The sequence below is a fragment of the Trachymyrmex septentrionalis genome, unplaced genomic scaffold, assembly GCF_001594115.1.
Source record: "Trachymyrmex septentrionalis isolate Tsep2-gDNA-1 unplaced genomic scaffold, Tsep1.0 scaffold128, whole genome shotgun sequence".
NCBI classification, from domain to species: Eukaryota; Metazoa; Arthropoda; class Insecta; order Hymenoptera; family Formicidae; genus Trachymyrmex; species Trachymyrmex septentrionalis.
In genome coordinates, this window is record NW_017304417.1 from 260,424 (window position 1) to 275,529 (window position 15,106).

The 15,106-nt window shown below is 34.0% G+C and overlaps 1 protein-coding gene across 1 annotated transcript in view; it reads right to left on the reverse strand.

The window, feature by feature from the left end:
• Nucleotides 1–7,055: 7,055 nt before the first annotated feature.
• The window catches only part of LOC108756577 (odorant receptor 49a-like), an 82,898-nt gene continuing 74,847 nt past the window's right edge, over nt 7,056–15,106 (reverse strand). Inside the window, exons 5-8 of the mRNA XM_018500487.1 lie at nt 13,204–13,294; nt 7,394–7,530; nt 7,188–7,320; nt 7,056–7,106 (exon numbers count right to left, since the gene is read on the reverse strand). Coding sequence (XP_018355989.1) covers nt 7,056–7,106; nt 7,188–7,320; nt 7,394–7,530; nt 13,204–13,294 — 412 coding nt within the window. The remainder of the gene's footprint in view (nt 7,107–7,187; nt 7,321–7,393; nt 7,531–13,203; nt 13,295–15,106) is intronic.

A 15,106-nucleotide genomic window follows, 5' to 3' on the forward strand; every position in this document is an offset into this window, starting at 1 on the left:
TTCGAGGATTGGAAAAAACGTTGGCACAAGTGTATAATATCTGATGGGGATTACTTTGAAGGGGACAAAATAGATATTCATGAATAAATAAATAATTTTTGAAAAAACACAAAATTCGCGATACTTTTTGAACAGACCTCGTATAACCGATAATATTACCAGAACGAAAAGCATTGCATTGTTGCGGAAAATAGATATGAAGAAATATTACCAACTTTTAGCATAACTGTAAATTGTATAATTTATATTTAACCATTTTATTAATTTTGTCAAATTTATGTTTAACTTCTTTACCCTGAGGATGACATTGAGAATAAGGTCGAAACGTATGTTCTAAGGATTTGAAATACATAAAAATCTGGCTTGTAAGGTGTAGTAAAAAGAAATCTATTTACTTTATTATTTTTGCATTAAATTGAAGGCTTTATTTAGCATAGTTAGAATGATCCGATTTAGGTCAAATATGCACCGTTTTGTTCGATAACTTGTTGCCATTTTGAAGGTAATTTCATTATGCCTCTCTCATAGAAACCCTCGTCCCTATTGGCAAAAAACTGGGACAGTCGATTTTCACAAGCTTCTCTTGAGGCGAATTTTTCACCAGCAAAATCATTCGCCATAGACAGGAACAGGTGGTAATCACTTGGTGCCAGGTCCGGACTATAAGGTGGATGCATAAGAACCTCCCAACCAAGCTCCCGGAGCTTCTGGCGAGTCACTATCGATGTGTGTGGCCTGGCGTTGTCTTGATGGAACACAATTCCTCTCCTATTGGCCAAAGCTGGCCGCTTCTGGGCGATTGCTTCTTTCAGACGGTCCAATTGTTGACAGTACAGGTCCGAATTAAGAGTTTGGCCGTAGGGGAGCAGCTCATAGTAGATGATTCCCTGCCAATCCCACCAAACACACAGCAAAACCTTCCTGATCGTCAATCCTGGCTTGGCCACCGTTTGCGCCGGCTCATCGCGATTCGACCACGACCGTTTTCGCTTGACGTTGTCGTAAGTGACCCACTTTTCATCACCAGTAACCATTCGCTTCAGAAATGGGTCGATTTTGTTGCGATTCAGCAGCGATTCGCAGATGGAAATTCGGTCCATGAGGTTTTTTTGCGTTAACTCGTGTGGCACCCATACATCGAGCTTCTTTTTGTATCCAGCCTTATTTAAATGGTTCCAAACGGTTTTTTGTGCAATGTTTAGCTCCTGGGCAATCGAAACAGTGCTTACATGACGGTCGGACTCGACGATTTCCATTATTTTATCGACATTTTCGACAATTGGCCTTCCAGAGCGTGGTGCATCTTTGACATCAAAATTACCGGAACGGAATCGACGAAACCAAAATTGCGCGATATTGACTGTTACAGTATCAGGACCATATACACTATTCACATTTTCAGCCGCCTGGCTTGCGTTTTCGCCTTTATCGAAGAAAAACTGTAAAATATGGCATATTTTCTCTTTGTTGGTGTCCATCTTTGACACGCGCTCAAACAATACTGACTCAAGCAATCACAAAACTGTCTGAGAAGTTTTTTTAGTACGAAATCTTATCTTTCTAACGCCATTTGGCGTAACCCGATCGCACTTATACAACGCGAGATACAGATTACTAAAGCCATCTATTGGAAAAATAATAGATTTCTTTTTACTACACCTTATATTTATATATACCATATATGATATAAAGTTCCTTCTTGTTATTTATTGTTTAAAAAGGAAGATTTATATCGATCTATAAACGACATATGTACAAACACTGACTCGGTGGTAAACAAAGCAATAATTGTGTAGCAGTAGGTTCGATCTTCTAAGAGATGGCGTTGCATGTGTTAGGTAAGGACAGATAAATGCACTTGAGAGAGACAGCGACATATAATAAGTATAAGAAATGAATAAAAGATGTCACTATTATTGAATTTGGAATTTAAAAAAATCTGTACTATCAATCTCGATCAAGTTCGGCCACACAGTACCCTTTAAAAATACAAATTTTCTACTTTAAAAACATCATGCAAATTATTTTTTATATAATTTTTGTTTTTGAAGCAGAGAATTTGTGTTTTTAAAGCAGATAAATACCTAACCAAAATAAATTTTCTGCTAAAAACAAAAATTACATAAAAATAATTTATGTATGTTGCAAAATTTTAACAATTTAGAGTCAAATTGGCAAGAACTTCGATCAGATTTTGACTACAAAACTAATTATCTGTGTCCGCATTTAGCTATGGATTTGTCGATAAAGTCTGCTGACAGACTATGCCAAGCATATTGATGACAGAAATCGAGCAAAGTTTGCTTGAATTAAGTTTTGGTCTCAATTTGTTTTCAATCTGCCGATTATGCAAAACTTTATTAATAGCGAATTCGGAACATATGCATTAATTCCACTCTAGTGCTGCCTTGACATAGTGCGAGTGTAGAACCACTTTAGTGCTATGTCAAATTATACTGTCAGAAACGTCAGTTTCACAGTGCAATATTTCTTGAACTCGTTCAGTTCATTCGATTGGTCCGTATATAAATTCAGCACTGGATCAGTTTTCATTTGTCGAATACGACTTAATGCATTGAGACAGTGTGCAAGCCGAATGCGTGGCACTGAAAAAATTCGCACTCATTGCGCACTAATGCGGTCTGCCGAATTTGCTATTAGTTTTTGCTATCAATTTACTGGCAATTAAACATATCTAGCAGGCTTTGTCATATTTCTGACAGCAGTTTGCTGACAATGTCAGATAATACAAACATATTTTGGGTACAATTTATTGCTTTTCTGCAATCAAAAATTGGTAGCAAGCCCTGCTCAAAATCTATTTTCGCAGACTTTGTTACCATGGTTTTTAAAACAGAGAATTTGTGTTTTTGAAGCAGAAAATGTGTTTTTAAAGTAGAGAATTTGTTTTTAAAGCAAAGAATTAATATAATTCTGGAGTAGAAAATATTATTATAACTTCACTTACATGTTCTCATTTTTTGTATCTATTTCTATGCCATAGATGTGACAGATTTCCTAACCTGAAATAGTTGTCATTTTAACGATTAATATCTCGGTCCATGGAACAGAGTGATACATTATTTATTCAAATTCGTTCATTTCGTGCAAAAACGTATCGAATGATCCTACGCATCGAATGAACTTTATCAACATCGGAGGCATAGAGGCTAAACTCATCAATTACCACTTTTACATTTAATTTCACTAATTCCATGTAATATAGCTTTTAGTATGCATTGATATTTAATAATTTGTAATGCGAGTAACTGAATTCATTAATAATATATTTTTCTATAGCACAAGTAATATTCATTTATCCGTAAATTTTCATGATTCAAGTTTTGTCACGTTTGTCGCGTTTTGTCGTGTTCGATAGCACGAAGTTCGACTGGCACACAGCTTCGCGACACCGCTAGAGACCTCGAGGTTAGAATCATAATTGAAATTATATAGCATTTATATAATATCAATAAAACAGTTATTATATAACACGCAACAATAGCCGTTGTATTGTTGTCCGTTTATTATAACATATAAATAACGAAACAATGTAATAGTTCCATAACTCGATTATATTGGAACGAAGAAAAAATTCTTCGTATTTTTTAATTCAAAATTATATATACTTATATATCTTTCATCAAATCGAATTTAAATTTAAAAAAAGGATTTTAAAGTTTGAAATCTCTTTCGAAAGATTACTATATTTTTTAGTTTCTGTGAGTTTGATAATTTTTACATTTAAGAAACTACGAGCTGAAAAATGAACAATTTTCTTTTCACTTTGGAAGTGAAACTTTTCACTTTACGTGCCAAAAAAAAAAATTACGAAAATTTTCGACTACCTATCATGAATGTTTGAAACTTTTTCTACAAAATCATTTTTATAAAATATTCCTATGATTTTTTGTTCCTGAATAATTTGCGAGTTAAATAAAGGAGCTACTGATTTTGATTGCTTATAACTCCAATAAAAATCATCATTCCGCAATTTAAAAAACAGATTCTTAAAGCTGAAACTTTGTTCTAGCGAATAATATAATTGTAATGAAAATTTCGCAACAAATAAAAAAATTTTTTTTAAATACGAAAAAACTTTTTCCCCGACCCAATATTATACCATATAAATAAAGTAAAGTTATATAATTATAATATAAATAGAGTGTAACATCTGTTATATTATTTGTACTTCCATGTTATATTGTTTTTATATTTGGTATTTACTTAGTAGTTTCATAAACTCAATATTGTTTGTGCACGTAATACGCTTAGTGCTGCACGGTCGTTTAGTTCACACGAGCTAGAAAACTTTTGGAAACATCTACGTCAGATGACAGCTCTACGAGTTGAAAAAAATGTAAGTTTTTAATGCTTTAAATGGTCTAACTAGATCTTAAATGCTTGTATGATTCTGTGAATTTATGTACTACGTATGTAGTCCTTTGAAACACTGAAATGATTTTTAGGCCTTGAAACGCTAACTATATTAAACTACTAACGCGCGTTTTAAAGATCTACGTACGTAGTATATATAAATTCATACAGAATCATGCAAGCATTTATCCAGCTTAACTGATTGAAGCATTGATTTCTATAATTTGTGTTATCACATATATTATAATATAATATATTATATTGTTTATTTATGTCGCCTAAATAGACGTTGTTCCTTCATATGCCAATTATTGTGAGGAATATTATTTCCAGTGAGAAATGATAATGGAATCGACATCGAAAGCATCAAATCGACGTAGAATTGACGTCGATTCAACATCGATTTCATTGTCATTTATCATTGGGTTAAAGCCTCGATGATCTAAAGGCTTAGAACGCTCCTCGGAAAGCAAGAGATCCGTATTTAATTCCCGGCCAGGTAATATTTTTTGCAATAAAAATTAATTATTTACAGATTTTAATATCTCACTCAGCATTATTAAGATTGTTTGAAGATGCGAAAGAGATTAAATTGTTAAATTGCTAGTCAATTTAACTCATGATATTACTGCGATAGTTTAGTGGAGTTAGCGTTTCAAAATCGAAAGATCACATAGAAAGATCACGCGTTTTAAAGGACTACGTACGTAATATATAAATTTACACAGAATCATACAAACATTTAACATCTAGCTAGACCGTTTAAGGCATTGATATCTATAGTTTGTTATTACATATACTATAATATATTGTAAGTTTTCAACTTTTTTTTCAGTACTATCAAATTTTGCGTCTACTTTAATCCTATAAAAAGATTTTTTATTTCGTTCAGTAAATTCTGAGATTTATATCAATCTGCAAAGTCCCGACAATTTGGCCACTCCAACATCCCCTTAAATATCAATTGGATTTTTCATATTATATCAAAGGTGCATAATAATGAAAAAATTGAAAAATTTTATTGCACGTAAAAATGAGGTATCCAATTCCATTTGTTCAAGAAATACAGTAAGTCAAATAAGAGCGTGGTTGAGTTTATGTTATTAGCCTTGAAATAGGTTCGAATAGTTTCATACGGTATATCTAAATCTTTCTGCTTTAATTTTGCTTGTCCTTGACACAGTGTTAAGCCAGGATTCCGCGAAAACAGATTCACTATTTTTTTATCGTTTTTTTTGTCCACTTTGCATATCGAGTCACGTTCCGGTAAATCATCGACATTTTTTACCACATTATATTGCTGCACTCATTTCTGTACGATTATATATGGTTTCGACTTTTTCATATATTTAGTAGCCGCTAATTGTGACATTTTTAGAACCCTTTCGGGTGAGTGCAGAGAAACACAACGTGAGGAACGCTTCATAGCGTGATGCGTATTTGGCGCTTAATGTGATTCTCTTGAGAAAGTTCAATGACAACTGAATCTTCCTTGATAGTGCAAGGACAAAGGTACTCTCTATGGATCATGATAGATTTAAGGCGATATCTTTTATTAGCTTTGAGTAAGGCCGACCACGCTCTTACTTGACTTACTGTACGTCGACTACTAGAACTAAAACACTTTATATATAAACAGCATTATATTATACTTTGTAGCGATTAAGATAGCATGTGTACAGTTTCACCAAACTCATGATTGCTATCATAAGTGATGTCATAGTTTCAAAAATACATGGCAAGTCTTTATTACATGTTATAAATTTAGCCATCTGAAAGTATATCATTTAAGCGGAAAAGCTAGAAATTTCACTATGCCTATTTAATATAAATCTCTTTTTAAAAATAATCTTATATATAAAAAGTGTTACCTGTGGAACATTTATAGAAAATGTACTCAAAGTCATCAAACTGACACAGAGCAATCTCGTCTTTGGTTTTTGATAAGGCCATTGACCGGCCAACGATGACATTCTTTTAATAATATCATAATAATGATTTCGAGTAACAGTATCCATAGCTCGCAGGCGACGTCGTCTCTGATTTAAAATATGTCAAAGTCCTCGAATTTCTATCCCTTGTTACGAAAAGTTGTCTAAGATCTCAAACGCACATCGTACATAATAATTTTACAAACGTTATAGGTAGACTTATAACGATTTTGCATAGTAATTGTAGTATGTTACAGTACAGTAAAAAGTGACATGTAACTCTTATAGAATAGAATCACATTTATATAGATGCTTTACTGACAGCATATTTTACGAATTCTTTTTGCGAATTTCCTCCCGCGTATGAAACATATGTATCGATTGTAGAATTTTCATGAAAACTCTTCAGTCTTTCAATACACAGATTATTATATTAAATCTTACAATATTAAAATTCAATAATTTTCATATGTTTATTCTTTCATTATGTAAAAAATGTCTCAAAGTTATGTTTATATAAAGTTATGTTTTTTCTTGTAATGTAACTTTTGTTTGTTTTCAAATATTGATACGCAGAGATACGCGAGAGTGATAAAAAATTCATTACAACAATTACACATAAACGTAAACATTATTCACGCGCAAATGGGTAACAATTATGTTTTGACGTCATATAAAAATTATGATTTATATTTTTGCGGATGAACTGTTTGCAGGACTGATATTTGGATATTGACTGTTGTTTAATTATTCCAAAGACGAAAGTACAGTAAAGTACGACATTGAAGTTTGCACGATCTTAAAACATATGATATTGAATAAACTTATATAGATATTATTTTACGACAATTATATTTTTTATTATATGTTTAATTTTACCATGGTGAAATTTTCCATTGAAAAAGTATAGACCTTGCCAGCGCTTAAGAAAATAGGTCGCAGACTCTTTTGCATTACAAACAGAAGCATCCTTTGCGACTTGAGGGATGTTTCGTACCAAAGACTTTTATAACTGCAATGCTTTAACGATATACGCTAAATAAGTTCCAATAAATGAAATATTATCACAAAAGCATACGTCTTACATCTTATTGCGGATTTGAAGACTGTGATCTATCAGCTTTTGTCCCTCGAAACTGAGGCAGAAGAGATGGATCAATTGACCAATGACATACATCACATACCGTATCATTTCTAAAGTACCAGTTTGCTGCTGTGTGACCTCCAATAAAAATATATTTTAATTCCTCTCGCACATACCGTTTCTTTTAATTTTATAAAGTGTATCTGGTGAAAAAATTTCTCTGAATTTCTCTGAAAATTTTTCTAAAAAGTCTGAAAATTTCTTGAAAATGTCCATATTTTTGGACACGTTGCCAAGTTTTCAGAAAATTTTTCAGTAATAATTTCACAAATTTGTCAAAATATTTTAGTGATTTTTTAAAGATTTTTATAAAATTTTGTATAGTATATTTATGAACTTTTAGAATTTGTCAAAGATTTCTAATGTGATACTTGAAAAAAATTTTTATTTTAAGATTTATAATTTTATTTCTTTTTTTAACAGAAAATGTTCTATACAAGATGTTGGGAATAAAAGAATATTAGAGCGAATTTGTAAGAAGTGTTATTCGGACAACGCGAACTTGTCGACTCATCTCGTACACACGCGGACAATAAGTGACGAAGGAGAACCTGCCGGTAGGGCATGAATACGCGCCTAGCGGCGAACAAAAATAATAAACATAAATACAGTTCGTCGATAATCAATCGGCCGTGACTCGCATGCCGATGATCTACCGAGTGCCATAATTGGTTTGGACAAGCAACTATCCAACAATCTTCCACTTTGCGATGTCCTATCCCATAATGTTTAGACATCGATTATGTGAGATCCGTTTTAATCCCTTGGTAAGCATGTCCGCAGGATTTTCGTTGGACGGTACGTACGATACAACCAGTTGACCATCCTCTACTTTCTCCCTCACAATATGGTAGGCAATGTCGATGTGCTTCGTTCTGTTCTTCTCTACTCTATTTCTGGAGAAATCTATTGCTGCTCGATTGTCACAGAACATTTGACAACCTGTGAATAAAGAAGAAAGTTTTAGTTCCGATAAAAACATGTTTAACCACACTACTTCTTTGGTTCCGGTCGACATGGCCACATATTCTGCTTCCATCGTGGAAATTGATATCCCAGTCTGTTTCGTTGATCTCTTCCGCTTGGTGTTTCTGGGCAATCTTCTTTACTCAGTTTTATTCCTGGATTCAAGGGGATTGATGCAGGTCTACTCTCCCGCATATTATATCTTTCAAGTAGTGATTCAATGTACTTTTCCTGCGTCAATTTCACAGTATCGTGTTGCCCCCAGTCGAGTTTCACTCCTAATGCGAAGTGTATCTGTCCTAAGTCTTTGACCTCGTACTTCTTCGTTATGGTTTTTACCACTTCCATAATCGAGTTTGACTTTCTCGAAAATAGGAATATATCGTCTACGTATATTATTGCTATCAGTCTATGTTCCTTATAATACGTACAGTTTGAAGATTTGAGTCTTTTAAAGCCTATTTCGATCAGAAAGGTGTCTAATTCCTCGTTCCAGTTTCTTCCTGATTGTTTTAGTCCATAGATGGGACGCAGCAGTCTCGCCACTTCCCCTTTTTCAGCGTTTATGAGAGGAGGTAACTCCATGTATATCTCTTCTCGCAGGTTTCCGTAGAGATACGCATTTTTTACATCTAAGTGTCTGGTGTGCCATTGATATTCTATTGATAGAGCTGAAAGTAATCTGATTACCGAAAAATTTATCACAGGTGAATACGTCTCGCTATAATCAGTTTCCTTTCGTTGTGTGAACCCTCGCGCCACTAATCTGGCTTTGTACCTCGTAATCTTACCTTCGGCATTCGTTTTCAGTTTGAATACCCATTTAGATCCTACGCAATTCTTCCCTTCAGGCAGCTGAGTAATCTCCCAGGTTTTTCGTTGTACTAAGCTGTCTATCTCTTCTTTGATCGCGTGCTTCCACTGTCTGGATTGCGGTGATGCCAGTGCTTCATTGATGTCTTGCGGTTCCCTGACCTCTATTAGGTTTACTTCTATGTCGCTTGCTTCCGTCGATGCTTCCTCTTCTTCACATATACGTCGCACTTCCTTGGGTTTCCCTTTTCTACCGTAAGGATTTCGAGTTTTCTTTTTGGGTCTACCCCTTTTCGGAGTTTCCATCGATTTTCGCTCTTCTGTCATCTCTCCCTCTGAAAAATCTCCCGATTCTGCATCTGTCCCTTTCTGCGATTTTGGTGAATTTTTCTTCTTATAACTCATCTGCTTTGGTGTAGGCTCCATTTCTTCTGTTGTCGTGTCGTCTTCATCGTTTGGCCAGGCTTCATTATATTTAAATTTCTGTGGTACTTCTCTATAGATCCACTCGTATCCTATTTTATCTTCAGCAAACTTAACATGTTTTGTTACGATAACATCTCCCTTCTGTGGACACCATAATCGATATCCTCTTGTTTGCGTGGCGTAGCCGACGAATATACATTCTGCTGCTTTATCGTCTAGCTTCCTTCGCCTTTGGTCCGGTAATCTTGCATAGGCAAGACAGCCATAAGCCTTTAAGTGTCGTACACTTGGAATTTTGTCGGTCCACACGGTGAATGGGATTTGATCCTTAATCGTTGAGTGACATACTCTGTTTTTGATATATGCTGCTGTAGTAACTGCTTCGGCCCAAAACTTTGAAGGTAGATGCGCTGATTTGAGCATTGATCTCGTCAGGTCCAATAGAGTCCTGTTTATCCTCTCAGCTACCCCGTTCATCTGAGGCGTTTCTACATTTGATTTTTCGTGTTTGATGCCAGCAGATCTGAAAAAATCTGATAATTCTTTATTACAGAATTCTAATCCGTTATCTGTTCGGAATCTCTTTACTTTTCTATCCTTTTCGCGTTCTATTCTAGCAATGTAACTCTTTACACAGCTCTTGACTTCTTGTTTGGAACTTACGCACATGACCGTAACATTTCGCGAGAAATCATCCGTAAATGTTATAAAATACCTGCTACCGCCTATCGATTTCACGGGCATAGGACCACACAAGTCCGAATGGATTAGTTCACATACTTCTCTCGATTGTCTTGATTTTAAGGTAGCGCATGCGGTCTTCGTTGCCTTTCCTATGCAGCATGCTTCACACGTGTATTTGTCCATCTTCGTGTCGTCCAGACCGATAACACGATTTGTTTCTGCTAATTTCTTTATTGTGCTATTGCTGACGTGACAGAACCTATGATGCCATAGATCAATTTCTAATGCACAAGATTCCTTCGTAAACTCTCGTGGTGCTTCAGGGTCCAACTCGACGTCTAACACATATAAATCGTTTCGCCTATATGCTTCGCATACTACTCGTTTGGTAGCTATATTTCTAATTTTTACTTTACCGTTCCGTATTAGCAACTCTTTTCCTTTCCGTTCCATTTGTGAAACTGACATTAAATTCTTTCTTATATTAGGAACATAATAAACGTCTCGCAGGATTATATTTCTTTCTACATTTGCAACGGTCGTTTTTAGAAATATATCGCCCATACCTTTTGCTCGCAGCGTCGCTCCATTCTGTTTATTTGGATCCGCGGCTGTATTAATTATCTCTGAATCTACTCCTTTAAAATTGGTGAACCACTCTCGTTGTTTACATACGTGATGCGTACTTCCACTATCCAGAATCCATGTATCTTTGATGTCGACATTATACAAAGACATGAGAAGTGCATCGTATTTCTTGTCTCGTTTGACACCAGGTTTCTTATGAAATCCGTCCTTCTTTGATCGGCAATCTCTTGCAATGTGACCAATTTTCCTGCAATTAAAACAAGTGAGTGACTTATATTTCTCGTTACCTGTTGCCTTTTTTTGTTCGTTTCTTTTGTTCATCGCCAACGCTTCCTTTGACGAATCTGCTTTAATGTCGAATCTGGATTGACGTCTGTCGTATTCGGCTAATAAAACTCTTGTTATTTCCGCCGACGTAAATCTGTCGTCTGGTAAACTCGCTAGAGCCATATTTAAATTCTCGTAATCGTCTAGAAGTCCAGCTAGTATCGCATATGCAAGGTCTTCATCTTTCACTTCGGCGTTTGCATCTCTGAGGTTGGTAGCGGCAACCTTCGCTCTGGCAGTATATGCAGACATGTGCTCGTCGCCTTTCATTTGTAGATGATAGAAAGCCTTTTTTAATTGCATAATCCTTACTCTTGATTTGGGCTCGTGAATCTGTTCAAGTGTTCGCCATGCTTCGTGTGCACTTTTGCAATCCTCTATGTGTATCTGTTGGTCTATTTCTAAGCTCAAGCCTATAGTCGCCAATGCCTTGTCATCATTTAATTGATGCAATTTTCTATCGGCCGCAGTAGCTGCATCACCTTGTGTGATTTCATTGAGTGCATAACTTAGTAATCCCCTACCTTTTAGAAGCCATTTTACTTCGGTTTTCCATGTCCGGTAATTTCGGTCGGACAGCTTCTCGACCACGTTATCACTTCTATTGTCCGTATGACTTATCTTTCAATATCACTTCTGTAGTTTTCTGAGTGCCACTTCTTATGCTCCTTCCTTTTATATTTCTGAACGTCCTGGGCCCATAACCATTTGTTGGGAATAAAAGAATATTAGAGCGAATTTGTAAGAAGTGTTATTCGGACAACGCGAACTTGTCGACAAGTTCTCGTTGTCCGAATAACACTTCTTACAAATTCGCTCTAATATTCTTTTATTCCCAACACAAGATATAATGATTTTTTTACAAATAATCATTATAAGATGTAATGATTTTATCTGAAATTATTTTGAAAAACACACTTACTTATGTTATTGGGATTTGAACTTAGTTACGTATTATGAAATTATTTGGAACAGATTCCGATCAGAATTATTCAATTATTCTCTAGATTTATATTATTTTTCTAGAGAAAACGGAATAATTCTAATTGGAATCCATTTCGTTTTGAAACAGAACTTGTTTCATATGATAGATGCTCTGGGACCTCTCGATTATGAGTTTCCTGCGCTACGTGCTATATCACTTCTTCAATTAATACATGTGTTATTTATTGTCTATTTAAGTTTCAGAGACATTTCACTGGATTCCCGCAAAATTCAGAAACTTTCAGATCCTTGAAAATAATTTTCAAAATAATCGCAAAAAAACCTTTGAACAGTGAGAAATTATGAAAATTTTATCTTCAGAGATTTTACTGAATTCTCGAATTTTAACAAAATTTAAGGACTTTTAGACATTTAGAAATTATTTTCAGAAAATTTGCTGAAAGTCTCTAAAAAATGAGAAACCGTGAAAGTTCTATCTTCAGAGACATTACTGAATTTCCGAGTTTTAATGAAATTTAGGAACTTTTGGATACTTGACTTGGAAATAATTTTCAGAGAATTTACTGAAAGTCTCTGAAAAGTGAGAAACTATGAAAATTTTATTTTCAGAGATATCATTGAATTTACAAATTTCAACGAAATTTACAGACTTTTAAACACTTGGGAATTATTTTCACAGACTTTGCTGAAAATCTCTGAAACGTGAAAAATCGTGAAAATACTATTTCTAGAGACATCACTGAATTTCCGAATTTTAGCGAAATTTAAATAGTTTTAGAAATGATTTTCAGAGAATTCGTTGATAATCCTTGAATTTCCTTGAGAAAATCTTTTAATATTATTGAAAATCTCTGAAAAACGTTTTTAAACATTTGCAGCAAAATTTTCAGAGACATTTTTTCAGGAGCAATATATTATTAACAATGTATTGTACGAAAGATATGCTGAATAAATTTTTGATAAAAATAAATAATATTTGTAACAATAAGATAAAATACATACTTGTAACAAGGTAATGCTGATCATTATTGTATTTAACGCTATTTGTATAGTCAGCGTTAACGAAAACGTATCTTCAATTAGTTGAGCGAATCTAATAATACAAAAATGAAATATAAAATAATAACTACTAAAATATAATATTATTAGAACAAACGTGGCTCTATGCTGCGTTTGTAAAGGGGGAAAGGTCATGTAAATATCTAAAAGTTCATCAATATTCGGGAATTTATTGTGAAGCATATATTGAATTAATTTTTTTGAAACTTAATATATTTTGTTATATAATTGAAGATTTGGAAAACATTTTTATAATATATCTTTCAATATTAGTGTTACAAGAAGATATGTCCAAGCATTCAAGAAAAAAGATGCTCTGCGCCGTGGAGTGTAGGGGCTGCTACTTTTATCTGAAATCAAAAATTCAAAATGAAAACGTTATTGAATGTACGCTCAGCATGAATGAATCTATTTTTAAATTAAAAAAGGCAAAAATGAAAAATATAGTGATATTCAAAAGAAAAAGTGCATTTAAAAAAAATAGATAGTGCTAAAAAAACAATTGTTTATTTCAAAAATATTGATCTAAAAATCGATATATACTGAGTGTATATTCATTAACTAACGTTTCCATTTCGAATTTTTGATTTCGAATAAAAGCAGTAATTCTTACATTTCACGACGCGAAACACTTTTTTCTTGAATGGTTGGACATACATTCTTGTAACACTCAGATAGCAAAATGTTAGCAGGTTGTCGACAGATTGATTGCAGATTTGATCAGAAGATGACAGACTAACCACAACTGATGTTGCATTCTGTTCCTGTTCTGTCGATAGAACCTGTTAGAACATTCTATGCAAACAGACTGGCAGCAGAAATCAAACAGAACCTGCTGACAGAATCTGCGAGCAGAACTGAACAAGAGTCTGTTGACATATCTTGGCAGCAGAAACCGAGCAAGATCTGTCATTTTCATTTAAATTGACCTAATTTTTTATAAGAAGTTTTTGTGTACATATATATAAACGGTTATATATAATTATACATAATTATATATTTATATATACTAGTGTGAAAACTGGAAACAATCAATACAGTTTTATTTAGCTAAAATATTATTAATTAGCTTCACATTTCAAAATATATTGTATATGAAAAAGTTATAAAATAGTCAAAAAAATATTCGGAGATTCAGAAAACACACTCCTTTTAGGAATTTTTAGGAGATTTGCCTTTCGATTTATATACGCTAATTTTTATAGGACGTTTTTCCTGTACGTTTTTTTCTTACGAGGAGCAAGTCCATCTTGCAGCGATGCCGTATATGAAAATGGCAGATCTTGCTCGATTTCTACTGCCAATCTGTCGCCAACAAATCTTATGTTAATAGGTTCTGCTCGGTTTTTGCTCGCAATCTGCTGTCAGGTTATGCAGCAGACTCTGTTCGGTTTCTGTCCAATTTGCTGGCATAGCATGTCAACAGGTTTTGTCATATTTTTGACAGCAGTTTGCTGACATTATCTGAAGTGCAAATTGTGTGTACTGAGTTTATTGCCTTTTTGCAATCAAAAATTGGTAGTAGGCTCTGCTCAAAATCTGTCTCCGCAGGTTTGGCTATCGGGGACATAATATTATATTAAAAAATATATTACAAAATAAAAAATGTTTTTTAAATCTCCAATTAGATAATAAAGTATACTAAATGTTTCAAAAAGATTGATTCAATACACTCTTCATAATAAATTCCCGAATCAATGACGGTGTTGATGCAGCAGAGTACTTAACGTATTAGTCATGAGTGAATAACATAAGATCTATCGAGCACAATTAAACTTTAATAGGAACGTGGATTAATACAATATATTATATTCATAAAGAATGTTCAAAGTAGTATGAGATATAT